Genomic DNA, 18,245 nt, shown 5'->3' on the forward strand with positions numbered 1-18,245 from the left:
GGAACAACGTATGTTGTTATGCGGTTCGACCGATAAAGATCTTCGTAGAATATGTAGGAGCCAATATGGGCATCCAGATTCCGCTATTGGTTATTGACCAGAGAGATTTTTCGGTCATGTCTACATAGTTCTCGAACCCGTAGGGTCCGCGCGCTTAACGTTCGTTGACGATATAGTATTTATGAGTTATGTATGTTGGTAACCGAATGTTGTTCGGAGTTCCGGATAAGATCATGGACATGACGAGGAACTCCGGAATGGTCCGGAGATAAAGATTGATATATGTGATAATAGTGTTTGGTCTCCGGAAGGGGTTCCGGATGTTTCCCGAAATGTTTGGGTACAAGAACACTTTATTTGGGCCAAAGGGGAAAGCACATGAGGCTTTTGGAAAGTGCAAAGGGAAGTTTTGCGGAGACCGGAGGGGGTAGAACCCTGGCGTCTAGGGGGTAGATGCCGGGAACCCTGGCTTCTAGCCCTGGAGTCCGAGAAGGACTCTTGCCTTTCGGGCAAAACCGACTTTGAGGAGGCTTTTACTCCAAGTTTCGACCCCAGGGCTCAACATATAAATAGAGGGGTAGGGCTGGCACCCAAGGCGCATCAAGGAACACCAAGCCGTGTGCCGACAACCCTGTCCCCCCTAGTTTATCCTTCGTCATAGTTTTCGTAGTGCTTAGGCGAAGCCCTGCGGAGATTGTTCTTCACCAACACCGTCACCACGCCGTCGTGCTGCCAGAACTCATCTACTACTTCGCCCCTCTTGCTGGATCAAGAAGGCGAGGACGTCATCGAGCTGAACATGTGCTGAACGCGGAGGTGCCGTACGTTCGGTACTTGATCAGGACGGATCGTGAAGGTGTACGACTACATCAACCGCGTTGATAAACGCTTCCGCTTACGGTCTACGAGGGTACGTAGACAACACTCTCCCCTCTCGTTGCTATGCATCACCATGATCTTGCGTGTGCGTAGGATTTTTTTTGAAATTACTACGTTCCCCAACACTTCGGGCATTAGTGGCACCCGACGGGGTTTTTGAAAAGTCCTTGAAAACAACTTGGTTTCCTTCACCATGCATATACCCATCCCGTACCAGCTACTTAGCATCCTAACTACACACACTCGCATAACCCTCATAGAAAGGTAGGGCCATGCATCATGCAAGTATCAACGAGAAAAGCAACGGAGTAACCCACCAAAGTGGTACCCTCTCATCATGATTCCGTTGCAACAACAACAAGTGCTATATGACATGCATAAAAAGGTTTCACGGTATGGTCAAAGGGCTGCTTACCTGGTTCATCAGAGTCTTGAATTCTTCTGGTCCTCCTCCAAGTACTCCGTCTACTTCGTCAACTAACGTCGGAAACAAACACAATAAGCAGCACAACAAGGCAAAAGTAAAAGTGCCCTAAAAATGTGAGTTGGACTTTTCTAGGATACCTTTGGTCATATGAAAAATGACCAAAGTGGTTTTATTGGAAGGGGATCAATGGATACTTATGAGCATTTCAATATGTTGAATTCAAAGGGTTTATGGATCTGCAAGAAGTGCACAGAAAAATTATTTTGAAAAATGAGCAGAGGCACCCATTTAAGAAGGAATGATTTTAGAAGCATCTAGGAGTTGGTTTCACTTGATTTGGAGTTCAAATGATTTCTCTATGAATTTTGCAAAGTTAGCAATATATGGAGAAATGGACCAATATTTTATGTGGCACAGAAAGTACTGGGAAAAATGTTCAAAAACTAAGTTTCGAACTTAAAAGTATATAGGAATTTGAATTATGACATTTGAATAAAAATGGGCTCTCTGTGACTTTCTAAAGTTTATCACAGAAATGGAAAAATGGGATTTGATAATTATTTGTGAGGGAATGTTTTGTGGAAAAAGGTTAAAGGTATTTCATGAGGTAGGGCATGATTTATGGATCCACTAGAAATTTGAATCATCAAATTTGGACTTAGGATGATTTATCTATGGATTTTACATTTTTTCCAGAAAGAAAAAGAAAGGAGGTTTACCTAAACGGGCCGGTTTTGGGGTGGCAGCAGCGCGCGCCGGGCGTGAGTTAGTGGCAGGGCGCTATTGGGCCGGCCCAGAGACTCGGCCGCACGCGTGCTGAAGGGCCACGCCGAAGGCGCATTCCCCGTGGGCGCTTTCGCTGCAGAGAGGCGAAGAAAAGGTGGGGGCGTCTCCACTTAATGACGTGGTTGGCCGACAGGGTCGCTGACCTGCGGGCCCCAGCCGCAGGGTCGTCTCCCTCCTCGCGCGCTCGGGACAGAGGGGGATCGAGCCCAACAGCGCGGTGGCCGGTGCTTGCCCCCAGCGGCACAGGCCACACCCGGCAAAGCCCCAGCCACCAGAGAGGTCGCCGGGAAGCGGCGCACCAGGGGGCACCCTTGGGGACGGCAGGGAGATGGCCGAGCCATGCCCGGCACCGGCAGAGGCGGGCGGAAGCCCGGGCGATGATGTGTAGGGAGCGCAGCGCCCCGGAAGCCTGGGCGATGGGGGGAGAAGGGTGGCCGGACCTTGGCGGCTCTTCTGGTGTGGAGAGGAGGAGGGTATAAGCCCGCCCTTGCCCGAACTAGAGTGGAGGCCGGTGGCGGTACCCCGTCCATGGAGGTGGGGAGAGGGCACGAGGAGGAGATTGGGCATGTCCGAGAGCTTGCTGAGAGAGAGGGAGAGCGAGCAGAGACCAAAGAGAGTTCAACGGGGCCCTATATAGTGGGCGCACTTGTGCACCGTGGGCAGGAGGGCAAGGGAGGAGGGGCCCGACATCCTTGCGTGTTGTGGACGTCAAGGCGCATCGTCGGGCGCGCGGGGAGGGCCGAGGTGGTCGAAGGTGTTGGGCAGGGAGACGCTACAGTGCGGGAGCGCACTGTAGTGCGCTCCAAAGCGCGTGTGTGGCCGGCATGGCAATTTTTTTGGCATTGTGGGCGTGGCCAAGTGTGTCTGGTAGTGCTAGGGGGTAGTAAAGAAGTGTGTAGAGGCATTGGATGCCCTGGAGAGCCAGTAGGAGAGGAGAGAGGTTGAGGGAGAGAGAGAAAATGGTTGTCCAAAGAGGGAGAGAGAGGTTTTTATCCCCCCAATAATTGAGCTTGGGCTAAGAAAAACTTACTGGAGGTAGAAGATGATCAGGTGCCGCTCTGGTAAAAATTTGAGGTAAAGGGGAGTAGTGAAAGTGGTCCAAATGGTAGTTTTGGCAAAGTGCCAGAAGGTGTTTGATATTGTTTTGGGAAAGCAAATGGACTCCAATTGACATGAAAATTAACAGGATCAAATGGCATAAAGAATTGAGGTTGTCCACCAATTTTGAGCTCATTTGAGGAAAGTTGCCAATGTAACTTTGGCAAACCCTAGAAATCAACAGAAATGGATTTTCCAAGATTTAGTCATGCAAATCTTTTCTCCTTGATGCACCACTTGGTGTAGTGTCATTATTTGAGGATTTGAACATGTCCACAAAAATTCAGATCAAAAGGAGATACTTGGCAATGTAAAGTTGTTCAAACTTGGATCTGGACAGAGAGGTTTTTGGGGCACTTTTGTGAACCTAAACTATTTTGATTGAGGTGAAACTTTGCAATATCATCAAATTATGCATATGTGACTTGCTAGAATTTTATTGGAATTAATGAAGAAAATTTCCTTTGTAAATATTTCAAAAGCTTGAAATATCCATAAAGGGTTTTTGAGGGGTTTGACAAATAATTTGAACATGACCATGTGTTGAAACTCTTATATATGGAAAATATATGTCCACTGAGTTTCCCTGATTTTTCTAAAATATTTTTGAATCTTTAAAATAATTTTAACCTATTAAAGACCATTTCTGGCCTTAAGAAAAATCCTTTAAATAAAATAGGAAAATAACTTTTAAAATTAAATTTTTGTGGTTTATGGGAGTCCTATACCTAATAGGATTCAAAAATAATTTTTGAAAGATTTTTCACACCCCAAATCAAGTACTTGCAGTGCAAACCTCAATTCAGGGGGTTTTGGAAAACCTAATTTAGAAAATACTTTTTGGCCAAACTATTTTTGTAAGAAAATACTATTATGTCCTATACACATGGAATGATCATTGAGGAAAGTTTTTGGATCAAGGAGAATGAGTATAAGAGTTGGAGGATTTATTTGATTTTTAGAGCACTTGCAAACAACACACAAAAAGCAAATCAAGCAAAGTCCAGAACACTCAAAAAAATTGTCAAACCACATTTTAGCATGATTTATTGACTTAAGTGTTGTGGCATGAAAATCAGGGTGTGAAAGCATCCTCCATATTTGTTCCAGCTCCACTCGATGATTCTTGTCCTCTACTAGCATCTTATATTACATGTTGCTTTGTAATGTGACTCAAGGACCAAACCTACTTGACTCATGCTCCAGACGATCCCTTCTTGGAAATTGATGTCAAAGGGGGAGAGTGAGCACATCAAAGCTTATCACATAAGAGAGAATGCACACCTTAAGCTTCTCTAGATGCTTATTATCCATAGAGGAGAGAAGTCACATGTCTTCAAGAGGGGAAAGACATGTTAGTATGTGTTATGTTTGTTATGATTGTTTTGCTCCGATTTCCTTTTACCCTATCTTCTCCCGTTATCCAATATAAGATTCAGGGGGAGAAAGACACTTAAGGGAAGGAAATCTTTGAATTCATTGCATATCTTTACTCTTTGGGGACATGTCTATATCCAAATAGAGTACCTAGTACTCACTCTCTACATGTCATCCCAATCTTGGTACTCTTGTGGTTTCCTGTACTTGCTTTGTCTAGTAGGTGTTCGTGTGTTATCTAACCTTGTTTACTCAGGGTCATCTCTTCCAAAGCCAACTCTAGACCACAAGGTAAGTATATGCATCACACTTATGTGCATGATTATCTCTTGCTGATGTACATATTGTTTGCAAGACAGACTCATGGACATGAAGGTATATTTCCTGTATCTACATCTTCTGCTTTCATGCATATAGCCAAGATACATGTAACTCATTGATTGCTCTGTCATGCTTATGCATTCGCATGCTCTTACATTCCATATTTACATGATTGCATACATGTAGGGGGAGCATATGCATGTTACATGTCTTTCCAAAGCTTTACTTGATATTTTTCATATCTTTATCTGAAGCTTTGATGTATGTTGTCATCAATTACCAAAAAGGGGGGAATTGAAAGCACAAGTGCTCCCTGGGTGATTTTGGTAATTAATGTCAACATATTTCTTGTTGGACTAATATTTTTATCTAGTATGTTTCAGAAAGTTCAACAAAGGCGTGGCATGGACAAGAGGATGTGGAACCCCTTCAAGATGCTAAGGACAAACATTGGCAAAAGCTCAAGACTCTACTTTTTCATTTTAGTGATCCAAGATCACATTGAGTCCATAGGAAAAGCCAATACTATTAAAAGGGGATGAGGTGTTGCTTAATGGCTTGCTTGCTCAAAGTGCTTACTGTTATGCTCCAAAGCCCTCAACCACTTTCTCATTTCCACATATGTCCTAAACCTAAAGTCAAACTCGGCCCCACCGATTTGATCTATTCGGCGCCACCGAGTTCACTTGACATAGCCACAGCTAGAAACCATAATCAGTTTGGTCTCACTGATGGGATCTCGGCCTCACCGAGATGGGCTTGCAAACTCTCTGTTGCCTGTTGCAATTATTTCGGTCCCACCGAGATATGCAATCGGTCCCACCGAGTTTGCATGACCAACTCTCTGTTTGCTTATTACCAAAATCGGTCTCACCGAGTTTGAGTAATCGGTCAAACCGAGTTGAGGTTTTACCCTAACCCTAGCACATTGGTCTCACCGAGTTGACCTTGTCAGTCCCACCGAAAACTCTAACGTTCACATTTTGAACCATATCGGTTTGACCGAGTTTGGTAAATTGTGTGTAACGGCTAGATTTTGTGTGGAGGCTATATATACCCCTCCACCCATTCTCCATTTGTGGAGAGAGCCATCAGAACGTGCCTACACTTTCCAACATTCATTTTCTGAGAGAGAATCACCTACTCTTGTGTTGAGATCAAGACATTCCAATCCAACCACAAGAATCTTGATCTCTAGCCTTCCCGGAGTTGCTTTCCACTCAAATCATCTTTCCACCATATCCAAATCTATGAGGGAAAGTTGAGTGTTGGGGAGACTATCATTTGAAGCACAAGAGCAAGGAGTTCATCATCAACACACCATCTATTACCTTTTGGAGAGTGGTGTCTCCTAGATTGGTTAGGTGTCACTTGGGAGTCTCCGTCAAGATTGTGGAGTTGAACCAAGGAGTTTGTACGGGCAAGGAGATCGCCTACTTCATGAAGATCTACCCAAGTGAGGCAAGTCCTTCGTGGGTGATGGCCATGGTGGGATATACAAGGTTGCTTCTTCGTGGACCCTTCGTGGGTGGAGCCCTCCGTGGACTCGCGCAACCGTTACCCTTCGTGGGTTGAAGTCTCCATCAACGTGGATGTACGATAGCACCACCTATCGGAACCATGCCAAAAATCTCCTTGTCTCCAATTGCGTTTGCACACTCCAATCCCATCCCTTTACTTTCTTGGAACTTGCATGCTTTACTTTCTGCTGCTCATATACTCTTGCCATGCTTGCTTGAAATGTATTGTGGATGTTTAAACTTGTGCTAAAACTCCACCTTAACTTAAAGAACTTAAAAACTGCTACTTTTCTTTGTTGAGGGTCTAATCACCCCCCTCTAGACACCTCTTCTCGATCCTTTCACAAAGAATTGGTTCTATCATGTCTATGCTTCTTGCAAATCTATCTTCCCTATAAGGCACGTCTTCACAAACTTTATGCACTCCACAAAAATTGATATGCTTATAAAAACATTTTTGTCATGACTTGTGCAATCATCATTAGCATTTTGGATATTCAAAGAATTCATACTAACAACATTGCAATCATGCTCATCATTCAAATATTTTTTGCCAAACATTTTATTGACTTCTTCTTCTAACAATTGAGCACAATTTTTCGATCCATCATTTTCAAGAAAGATATTATAAAGATGATCAATAATATGATGCAACCTCCATTTTTTATATAGTTTTTATTTTATAAACCAAACTAGTGATAAAACAAGAAACTAAAAGACTCGATTGCAAGATCTAAAGATATACCTTCATGCACTCACCTCCCCGGCAACGGCGCCAGAAAAGAGCTTGATATCTACTACGCAAATTTATTCTTGTAGACACGTGTTGGGCCTCCAAGCGCAGAGTTTTGTAGGACAGTAGCAATTTTCCCTCAAGTGGATGACCTAAGGTTTATCAATCTGTGGGAGGCGTAGGATGAAGATGATCTCTCTCAAACAACCCTACAACCAAATAATAAAAAGTCTCTTGTGTCCCCAACACACCAAATACAATGGTAATTTGTATAGGTGCACTAGTTCGACGAAGAGATGGTGATACAAGTGTAATATGGATAGTAGATATATATTTTATAATCTGAATAAATAAAAACAGTAAGGTAGCAATTGATAAAACGGAGCACAAACGGTATTGCAATGCTTGAAAATGAGGACTAGGTTCCGTACTTTCACTAGTGCAATCTCCCAACAATGCTAATATAATTGGACCATATAACCATCCCTCAAAGTGCGATGAAGAATCACTCCAAAGTTCCTATCTAGCGGAGAACATAAGAAGAAATCGTTTGTAGGGTGCGAAACCACCTCAAAGCTATTCTTTCTGATCGATGTATCCAAGAGTTCGTACTAAAATAACACCAAATAATTTTAGATTCATAATACTCAATCCAACACAAAGAACCTCAAAGAGCGCCCCAAGATTTCTACGGGAGAAACAAAGACAAGAATGTGCCTCAACCCCTATGCGTAGATTACCCCAATGTCAACTCGGGAATCCGCGAGTTGAGTGCCAAAACATATATCAAGTGAATCAAAATAATACCCCATTGTCACCACGGGTATTCATATGCAAGACATATATCAAGTGTTCTCAAATCCATAAAAGTATTCAATCTGATAAAACGAAATCTCAAAGGGAAAACTCAATTCATCACAACAAGATAGAGAGGGGAAAACACCATATGATCCAACTATATTAACAAAGCCCGTGATACATCAAGATCGTGACATCTCAAGAACACGAGAGAGAGAGACTAAACACATAGCTACTGGTACAAACCCTCATCCCGAGGGTGGACTACTCCCTCCTCATCATGGTGGCCGCCAGGATGATGAAGATGGCCACCGGTGATGATCTCCCCCTCCGGCAGGGTGCCAGAACGGGGTCTAGATTGGTTTTCATGGATACAGAGGCTTGCGGCGGAACTTCCGATCTAGGGTTACCCCCAGTTTTTTTTTGGAATATTTAGGAATTTATAGGGCGAAGAGGGGGTACGGGAGGCCACTGAGGTGAGCACAACCCACTAAGGCGCTGCTCTGGCCCATTGGATGTCTTCTGGTCCATAAAAAATCCACAAAAAATTTCACGGTGTTTGGACTCCGTTTGATATTGATTTACTGCGATGTAAAAAACAAGCAAAAAAATAGCAATTGGCACTGGGCACTGGGTCAATAGGTTAGTCCCAAAAAATGATATAAATTTGCTATAAAATGATTGTAAAACATCCGAGAATAATAATATAACAGCATAAATACTTCATAAATTATAGATACATTGGACACATATCAATACGCCGCTTGATGGATTTTTATTTTCACTCAAATCGATCTGTTGCCTTGCGTCGTATACGAGGACTCGGTCCTCTTTTTTTCAAACAAACCTCCACGATGTGTTGCATGATCCAGCTACCTGCATCATATAGCTACGTGACTTTAGCTACACGCCAGCTTGTGGGCCGCTGCCTCTGCGCGATCGGCCGCTTGCAGGGCCACGCGCCCCGTGTGGGCTTCCACCTCACACGTGCCTCGGATTCCGCTACCTCGTCTGCATGTTTTGTTAATCACCACGATCCTGTCACGACCGACTCGATCTGGAACACCATCACAGTCGTCTGCTCGATCCGACCTCGCTGAGAATTTCGCCCGGAAGACACGCCGGCCGTATGTACGCTCCCTCGATCGATCCACGTAATCAATCGCCGGACGTCTTGCACTACCGCTGTCATGCGCACACAGAATTCCGCTGATCGCTTCCTCAATCTTGCCGAGAACCACACCGCAACCGGCTGCATCTCAAACTCATACTTCCTCTAGATCAACTTCCATAGCCTCCTCGTAACCTTGATCATGATACCACTTGTTAGAATTTAATCCGAGGCATACCGTCGATCATCCAAGGACCAAGCAATCACACGAGGCACGACACCGAGATTTGTTAACGAGATTCACTGATATGGCTACATCCCCGGGGCCTGACTATGGGCGCTCCTCCCCATGACACCGCTACAATACCACAACTGGTCGCCCTGGACGCCGGCACATGCCGCCGGCTTCCCCTGTGTTCCGGTGCTATTATGTTGGCATAGGTTACATCGTGTGTCTACCCCCACTATATATGAGAGGCCTAGGATACAAGTGTCCTACTAGGACACGACTCCATATCCTATCTAAACACAATACAACTACAAGTCCAACTGTAATCTAAAGGAAATATGCCCTAGATGCAATAATAAAATTATTATTTATTTCCTCATATCATGATTATTATTCATGCTAGAATTGTATTAACTGGAAACATAATACATGTGTGAATACATAGACAAACATAGTGTCACTAGTATGCCTCTACTTGACTAGCTCGTTGATCAAAGATGGTTGAGTTTCCTAGCCATAGACATGAGTTGTCATTTGATTAACGGGATAACATCATTAGGAGAATGATGTGATTTACTTGACCCATTCCGTTAGCTTAGCACTTGATCGTTTAGTTTACTGCTATTGCTTTCTTCATGACTTATACATGTTCCTATGACTATGAGATTATGCAACTCCCGACTACCAGAGGAACACTTTGTGTGCTACCAAACGTCACAACGTAACTGGGTGATTATAAAGGTGCTCTACAGGTGTCTCCGATGGTACTTGTTGAGTTGGCGTAGATCAAGATTAGGATTTGTCACTCCGATTGTCGGAGAGGTATCTCTAGGCCCTCTCGGTAATGTACATCACTATAAGCCTTGCAAGCAATGTGACTAATGAGTTAGTTACAGGATGATGCATTACGGGATGAGTAAAGAGACTTGCCGGTGACGAGATTGAGCTAGGTATTGAGATACCGACGATCGAATCTCGGGCAAGTAACATACCGATGACAAAGGAAACAACGTATGTTGTTATGCGGTTTGACCGATAAAGATCTTTGTAGAATATGTAGGAACCAATATGAGCATCCAGGTTCCGCTATTGGTTATTGACTGGAGACATGTCTCGGTCATGTCTACATAGTTCTCGAACCCGTAGGGTCCGCACGCTTAAAGTTCTGTGATGATCGGTATTATGAGTTTATATGTTTTGATGTACCGAAGATAGTTCGGAGTCCCGGATATGATCACGGACATGACGAGGAGTCTCGAAATGGTCGAGACATAACGATTGATATATTGGAAGCCTATATTTGGACATCGGAAGAGTTCCGGGTGAAATCGGGATTTTATCGGAGTGCCGGAGGAGTTACCGGAACCCCCCGGGGGTTAATGGGCCTAGTTGGGCCCTAGTGGAGAGAGAGGGGGGCCGGCCAGGGCAGGCCGCGCGCCCCCTCCCCCTCTGGTCCGGATTGGGCTAGGAAGGGGGGCAGCGCCCCCCTTTCCTTCTCCTTCTCCCCCTTCCTTTCCCCCTCCTAGTAGGAGTAGGAAAGAGGGGAGTCCTACTCCTACTAGGAGGAGGACTCCTCCTCCTGGCGCGCCCTACAGGTAGGGGTGGGCATAAAAACCGACAACCGAAAACCAGAGCCAAAATAACCGGGACCGAAGCCGAAAGAACCGAGGACCGACCCTTCGGTTGTTCACTCGGTTAGCGAACGGTAGAAACCGAAAATACTTCGGTGAGTTCGGTCGTTGTAGCCTGCTGACCGAATTCCCGAACTAACCGAAAATAGACTGTATTAATCCTAGCTAATTAAGCCCAATGGCCCATCCATGTTAATGCAGCAAATACACGAAGCCTTTTTCCACCCTTTTTTCTCAGCCACAAACGCAGCCCCCAAACCTTATCCTGTTTCCTGGATATGCTCGAGGCTTCCCACATGCAAATCGCACGCCGCTGCCTCCATTTTCTCAACTCACCTGCGCTGCGGCCAGCTGCGCACATGCGCTGATGGGTCCTGCACGGTGGCGGCCAGCTGCAGGCCTGTGCTGATGGGTCCTACGCGGTGGTGGCCGGCGGCGCCCATGGATCTCGTTCAGCCGTGGACAACGACGTCCATCACTCTTTAGTTGTGTGCTCGCGGCCATCGTTGCTTCACGGCAGGCTGCCCGCTTCCGAGTTCCGACGATGCGTCATTTACTCTTACGATTGATTTGGTCAGTTCGTATTTCCTTGTCAAGCTTTGGCTCACGATTTCTTCCTCCCCCAAAACACCAGGTCACTTCGGTTAGAACGGTGGACCGAACCGATTTATTGATGGACCGAACTCTCGGTCTTTGATTTCTCCGCAGACCGATCGGTCAGGAAAATCTGAAAACCGAAATTCGAAAAAACCCGAGACACCAAACCGATTTGGTCGGTCTAACCGAATGCCCAGGCCTACCTACAGGGGCCGGCCGGCCTCCCCCCTTGCTCCTTAATTTATATACGGGGGCAGGAGGGCACCCTAGGACACACAAGTTGATCATTGATCTCTCCGAGCCGTGTGCGGTGCCCCCTCCACCATAATTCACCTCGGTCATATCGTAGCGGTGCTTAGGCGAAGCCCTGCGACGGTAGCTTCATCAACATCATCACCACGCCGTCGTGCTGACGAAACTCTCCTTCGAGTTCTACTGGATCGTGAGTTCGCGGGACGTCACCAAGATGAACGTGTGCTGAACGCGGAGGTGCCGTACGTTCGGTACTGAGGATCGGTCGATCGTGAAGACGTACGACTACATCAACCGCGTTGTCATAACGCTCCGCTTAACGGTCTACGAGGGTACGTAGACAACACTCTCCCCTCTCGTTGCAATGCATCACCATGATCTTGCGTGTGCATAGGATTTTTTTTTGAAATTACTACGTTTCCCACACAAATATTTGACACAACTCTAACAAATCATAATGCCAAAACGAGTCGTGCGTATGCTTGAATTTGCATGCAGGCCTTTAACTCGCAAGGTAGGAATCAACGGTGTTCAACAATTTGATATGCCCTCCATTTTTATATACAAGGTCACTTCTTATTTATTTTTATGTCTACATTTGATCATTAATTTTGTCAACAAAATGTGAGTTATATGCCAGAAAAAGCATATCACTGGATGCACATTTCAAAGAACTTTCCAATGACATATTTTTAATGACATATACACATATTTTGTTGACCAAAATTATAAGTCGAAATTTAACATGAAAACCGAAATAGTCTTGCATAAAAAAATAGAGGGAGTATAAGTCGAAATTCATAATGAAATTCATCTTGTGTCACGTGGGTGACAAGATTGTCGTGGCGTTAGAATTGCGTGGGTGACAAGATTAGTACTGGTGTGAGAATGACTAGTTTGGTGGAACGGTTTACCCAAGTTGTGTGTGTGGTTGTCGTCGAAATCATTAATTAGAGGATACCCCTTAAAAAATTCGATCTCACCTTCACTTGCGATGACAAGTGGTGCAGCGTATATGTAACACTTCTAATAACGTGGAAGTTTTGTGTTTTATGTTCGTCCGTCCGTTTTTTTAATGTTTTATCTCTTGAACCGTGCATCTAAATTATAAACTATTTTTATTGTTGCGTTTCTCGCATCAATATCTTCAAAATTAGATCCCATGCTAGTAGGTTTGACGGTTTTTTTTTTGTGAAATAGAAAAAAAAGGAAAACCTGTAATGGGAAAAAGTCGGAAATAAAAAAAATTTGAAACAAAAAAAATCAGAAGCAAACAACGAAAACCCGAAAAATGGAAATAGGAAGCACATCCGTGCTTTTCATTTTTTTGGAAGAACACGTGTGCCTTTATTTTGGGAAGCAGATCTAAAGATGAAATAAGCTTCTCCCCGCCTAGTCCCTGTTTCGATGATGCATCTAACGTTGTTGAAGGGCATGCAAAAGTGTCGGCGGATATCAGGGTTTGGTCGGTTCTGATCTTCGATAGATCTGTTTGGATCCATTCTTTGTTCGTCTTTGTTCTTGTGTCTACAGGTTAGATTCTCTCGATCTATACTTCTTCATCAGCGACGTTTGTTGTTCTGTTGCACTAGTTCGTGTGTCTATGAACATAGATGTATTTTTTGTTATTTCTATGTTCTTTGCACTGCCATGCCATAGGAAGTTTTCTAGGAAAATAAGACAGGTTAATGAGATTTTTTTTCTTTGGAAAAATTCGAGGAAAACTGGAAAACCTACATGGACCAGCCGCCAGTTTTTTTTGGACCAGCGCGGTCAGCTGCCCGTCGGCCCAGCCCAACCCGCCCTACCGCTCTCTCTTCCTTCCATCATCTCTCTCCCGATTCCACCCCTAAAAAAAAGGTAAACCTCTCACTCGATTCCGGCACACACCCATACGCGGCGTCGGCATCCCCTAACCCTATCGTCCACGGCGGCGCGCTCCGTAACCCGTCTCCTACAATTGATTGCTAGAGAGAAAGCTACAGGGGTCGAGTTGGATGGCGCCTTCCACATCCGATCGAGAGCACAACGGTGAGGCGAGCAGCAGCGGGGCGGGCTCAAAATCGAAGGAGAAGGAGCGGCCAAGGTCCTTTGACGAGAAGACCCGTACTGCGTGCTGGCGGAAGGCGGCGGTGCTGGCAGGGCGACACCCAGAGCGGTGGCGGCAGGACGCCGCTGGCAACGTGGTGTGTCGCCGCTTCTGGAGCTGCCACGGCTGCCTCTGCTATGAATACGACCACATCATTCCCTTCTCCAAAGGTCAGCTTGCTGTTTCCGCCAGAAACCACCACATTTCTTATTTTTTATTGCTTAAAAGAGAGGGTGGGGATTAAACAAACCGCCTACTTTGTAGTAAGCAGTTATGTTTTGTTGCACGCGAGCATGTTCAAAACGTTGATTAGTTTTTTATCAGGTTAGTGTCTTGTTGAACACTCGTAAGTTTAGTTCAGGGGCATATGAGGTGATTTTTGCGGATACATCTTTGAGTTTAGAATCCAACTCTTCCAAGCACCTGCTCATTTAGCTCCGAAATCTGAATGGATGAATATTTAGTTTGGATTTTGATAACAGTGTTGTCGAAACAGTGGATGCTACCATTTTTTTGTTCTACGATATATATCAATATATCATAGGCTCATAGCTGGGTCCAAGTCTTAAATTTATCGGATGTGTGTTTGGATTTGATTAGTTGGAAATAACTGCAGGCAAAGCAACGGATAACATACCTACCAAACCAAATATTACACGACCTGATTTGATATATGTGTGGCAAACAAAAGACGACATGATCTTATGTCCTTTGTGCAGCCGTCTCAGCATTCCCATGACACTGAAGATATTAGGATTCCTAGCTTTGTTTGTATATCTTGTGCAGGATCCCATGTCTGAATGTTTTAAGTTAGAATTATCCAAACAACTTGTGCTACCAAATATGTCGATTAATTGTTGCATCTTTTACTTCCTGAGGTGTATGAGCTTTGTTCTAAACAGGAACATCTTGCATCATTTGTTGTTTCTACCTTTTACTCTTTCCTAATCCTTGTTTATCTGTAAATATTTTGTTGCCGCCCTTTTGCAGTGTACCTGGAAGTGGTACAATATGTTCTCTTTGAAACTCTGATTTTCTTGCATTAGTTATTATAGACTGCTCAGTTTAACTGTTGATCATTGGATTTAGGAGGGGAGTCTACTGTTGAGAATTGCCAGATCCTTCAGACTAGGGTGAACCGTTCCAAGTCTGATAAAGCATGGGTGGAGAAGGCAGAGATGCAAGGCTTTTCCTGCGATATCAAGTTCACAGGTGAGCTAAACAATATTTTGATTCTTACATTTCAACAATGATACGGAATATACCTGCTCTGTTTTTTCATTTTTGGCAGATGAACTTCTGATACATGACTTGCTTAATGTTATTGGGCAAGTGTCACAGAGACACACTTATGTCATCGCTTATATACATATTCCCATCGGACATAGAGGGTAATAGGGTATCGAAAAGTACTGTATATAATCTCTTTATAAGAAAGAAAATTAGGTGAGCTGTGGAAGCAGAATTGCTATTAGTCTACTAGAATTGAGTATCGTTATATGTTTAATAGCATATTCCTGGACCATCTGGGAGTTATGTTTTCGTAGTGATGATTCTTGATTTAGGTGTAGTACTGTAGTGTAGGGGTGCTGATGTTCTTAATTCTTTTCTAAATTAATCAATTGGTCGTTCATACGCTGGTACTATATTTGAAATGAGTCTAGATTGAATTTAACATGTGATGTAGGCGAAAAACATGCAAAACCATCTAGAAGTGCCCCAGAAGTTAGACCGAAAGTTAGACTATCTGACAGCTTCTACTAACATAGATTGGGAAATATTCTGGCTTTTTTTTCTGTTATGAACCTTGGCTCACAATGGATCAATTTGGGTTTGGATAAGGGCTCAAAGACTGAGGATATTGTGCTTGTCCTCAGCTACCCACTATAAGGCTTGTTCCTGACAGAAAGAGAGGCTCTAAAGCTTAAGTTACAGGCCAGCTCCAGTATTCTATCTTTATTTGATCATGGGATAATTTGCTGCTTTGCGCATGACCATACCAGTTTCTTCGGTTGTTTTCTTCTATTCCAATTAGGACTGTGTGTGTGCCTTGTCCTGGCTTGACAGTCATTTCACCTGTTCGATCAGAGTAGGCAGTTGGCACATAATAATCTAGTCTGTGGTAAACTTTCCCCATTTATGTGTCTGCAATAGCTGCTACAACGCATATTTTGTATCCCATCCTAGTTCATTTGCTTTGGAAATAGCAATTTCTTTCATATAAGCTAATCATCACTTAAGGTAGGGTTGAATTTTGAACTGTGTTGACCTTTTTGACTCTTAATGATTGCGAGTTGCGGACTCACTTGTATCTCTTGCGTATGAACAAATATAATCTTGATGAATTTTAGAATTACAAGTTTACGTTTTCACTCACACATTGTTTGGTAGCCGTGTATTGAATTTGGTGAATTCAGTTAAATTCAAATACTCCCTCGGTAAACTAATATAAGAGCGTTTAGATCACTATTTTAGTGATCTAGATGCTCTTATATTTCTTTACGGAGAGAGTACCATTTATTCTGGACGGGATTAGTTAAAAATAGATTCCATCTCTAATACTTGTGTTTGGCTGCGGTTTGGATTTCTAAAATGAAATGAAATCCAAATATTGCTTGCATGTTATCTAGAATGGTAAACCAGGAATCTGGTTATGACTTTGACACACAAGTTACAGTCATTGGGATCCATCAATAATTACCACGTAAATATGAAAATCTAGCATGGGGGGCATTTTGACAAACAAATTCTACAATTCAGGACAAAGCTTTACATTCATAATCACTGTAGTAAACACTATATCTATCGAGTATCGACCATGCGGTGGCTTGCTCCGCTTCTCGTTGAATGCTCCCTCCGATTTCCCGAGCCACTTTGCTTTGCCTGCAGCCAGATGCCTAGCCGCTGCATGTTATCGGTGAGGGAGCAATTCTTGATCCCTGCCAAGAGGTAGTAGTTTTTCCACCACTCCAAGTATGAGTGTTGAACCACGCTTATCCACTGTGTCACCAGTTTCTACTTTCCATTGGGCCATACCGTCTCTCCTTTATGTGCAAAAAGCCGTCGCCCACCCTCCTCCTCACTTCTCGTACTGCACTATGCATGTTTATGTTTTTCCATCCTTTCTGTGATATTTTCAGCCAAAATACAGTGACTGTTGATGTGGAGATGCTTAAATATACTCATTGCAGAGTTATGGTATCGGTCAATGTGACAGTCAACACAGCTCTTGTACTACTATCTGTTGAGGCAGCCAAATACATGCTCATATGTCAAATGCTGTTAGAGTACGTAATGGGCTATACCGCCAGCCCAGTAAGGCTTACTTGACCCCTAAGCAAGCGACCCTTATCTCTAATTAATCCTAAGACTAACGGGCTATACCGCCAGCCCAGGCCCATTAGGCCCATTACGTACTCTAACACTGCACCCCACCTGGACATGCAGCTTGTCCTCGAGCTGCAGCCTAACCAACTTATAACCATGACTCGATGCAACACAAACCTAACACCTAAAAACAAGCCTTTTACATCTCGGCTTGTTTTATTACTCTCAATCTAAAATGGACTGGGACGCTTTATTTTGGACCCCTGAACATAAAATGGACACCATCCGCACGTCGGACGTGCACGTGTACAGCCACCTGGATCCCATGGACACCATCTGAACAAAAGGAGTGCATGTGTATGGCCACCTGGAAGTGGTCGCAAGAGCGACCAGCAGAGGCGCCCTCGCGGCGGCCGCCGGCGGAATGCAGTGGTGCTACGTGGTGCGCTCCTGTCGGTGACACCATGCCTTCTCCCCGCCGGACGGCTGTTGGTCTGCACTGCACAGAGAAGAGTGGAGGGCTGTCGATGGAGAATGGCGAGGAGGGGTGCGCCCCCCAACCGCTGATGTCGCAGACTTTGAGGTCGTTGTCCGTGGGGAAAACAGCATGCCCAAGATCCCCGACGCAGCGGACGAGATCGAGGTCCTTTGCGCAGCGAAGCGCAACTGGGAGGAGCGGCAGCTGCAGATCACGCATCTCCCGCACACACCGATGCGCTAGGAGGCCGCGCGCAGCATCCTGCAGCCTCACTACCGCCGACACGTGGCGGGTAGTGATCCAAGCCGAAAGCGGTGACGGCGACGGCGGGAACTTGATCTGCTGGATGGGGACGCCCTGGGGAAGCGGTGATGGCGACGGCGGGAACTTGATCTGGTGGATCGGGACTCCCGCCGACGCGGTCGATGCGAGGCCGGAGCTGATCGGTGGTGGCTGCTGCAGCGGCAGAGCGCGGGGCGCGGCGGAGGCCGCTAGGAGCGGCGGCTGCCATTGCAGCCAGGGCGAGGCGGTGGTGGTGGTGGATGGCAGCTGCAGCGGCTGCTGCAGCAGCCCGGCGAGCGCGGCGGAGGCC

At 44.9% G+C, this 18,245-nt stretch overlaps 1 protein-coding gene across 1 annotated transcript in view; it reads left to right on the forward strand.

Annotated features, from left to right (window-relative positions):
* Positions 1 to 12,040: 12,040 nt before the first annotated feature.
* The window catches only part of LOC123144929 (uncharacterized), a 24,834-nt gene continuing 18,629 nt past the window's right edge, over positions 12,041 to 18,245 (forward strand). The window contains exons 1-3 of the mRNA XM_044564201.1: positions 12,041 to 13,619; positions 13,731 to 14,018; positions 14,938 to 15,060. Of these exons, the coding sequence (XP_044420136.1) occupies positions 13,757 to 14,018; positions 14,938 to 15,060 (385 nt within the window). The 5' untranslated portion in view covers positions 12,041 to 13,619; positions 13,731 to 13,756. The remainder of the gene's footprint in view (positions 13,620 to 13,730; positions 14,019 to 14,937; positions 15,061 to 18,245) is intronic.

The sequence above is a fragment of the Triticum aestivum genome, chromosome 6D, assembly GCF_018294505.1.
Source record: "Triticum aestivum cultivar Chinese Spring chromosome 6D, IWGSC CS RefSeq v2.1, whole genome shotgun sequence".
NCBI lineage: Eukaryota > Viridiplantae > Streptophyta > Magnoliopsida > Poales > Poaceae > Triticum > Triticum aestivum.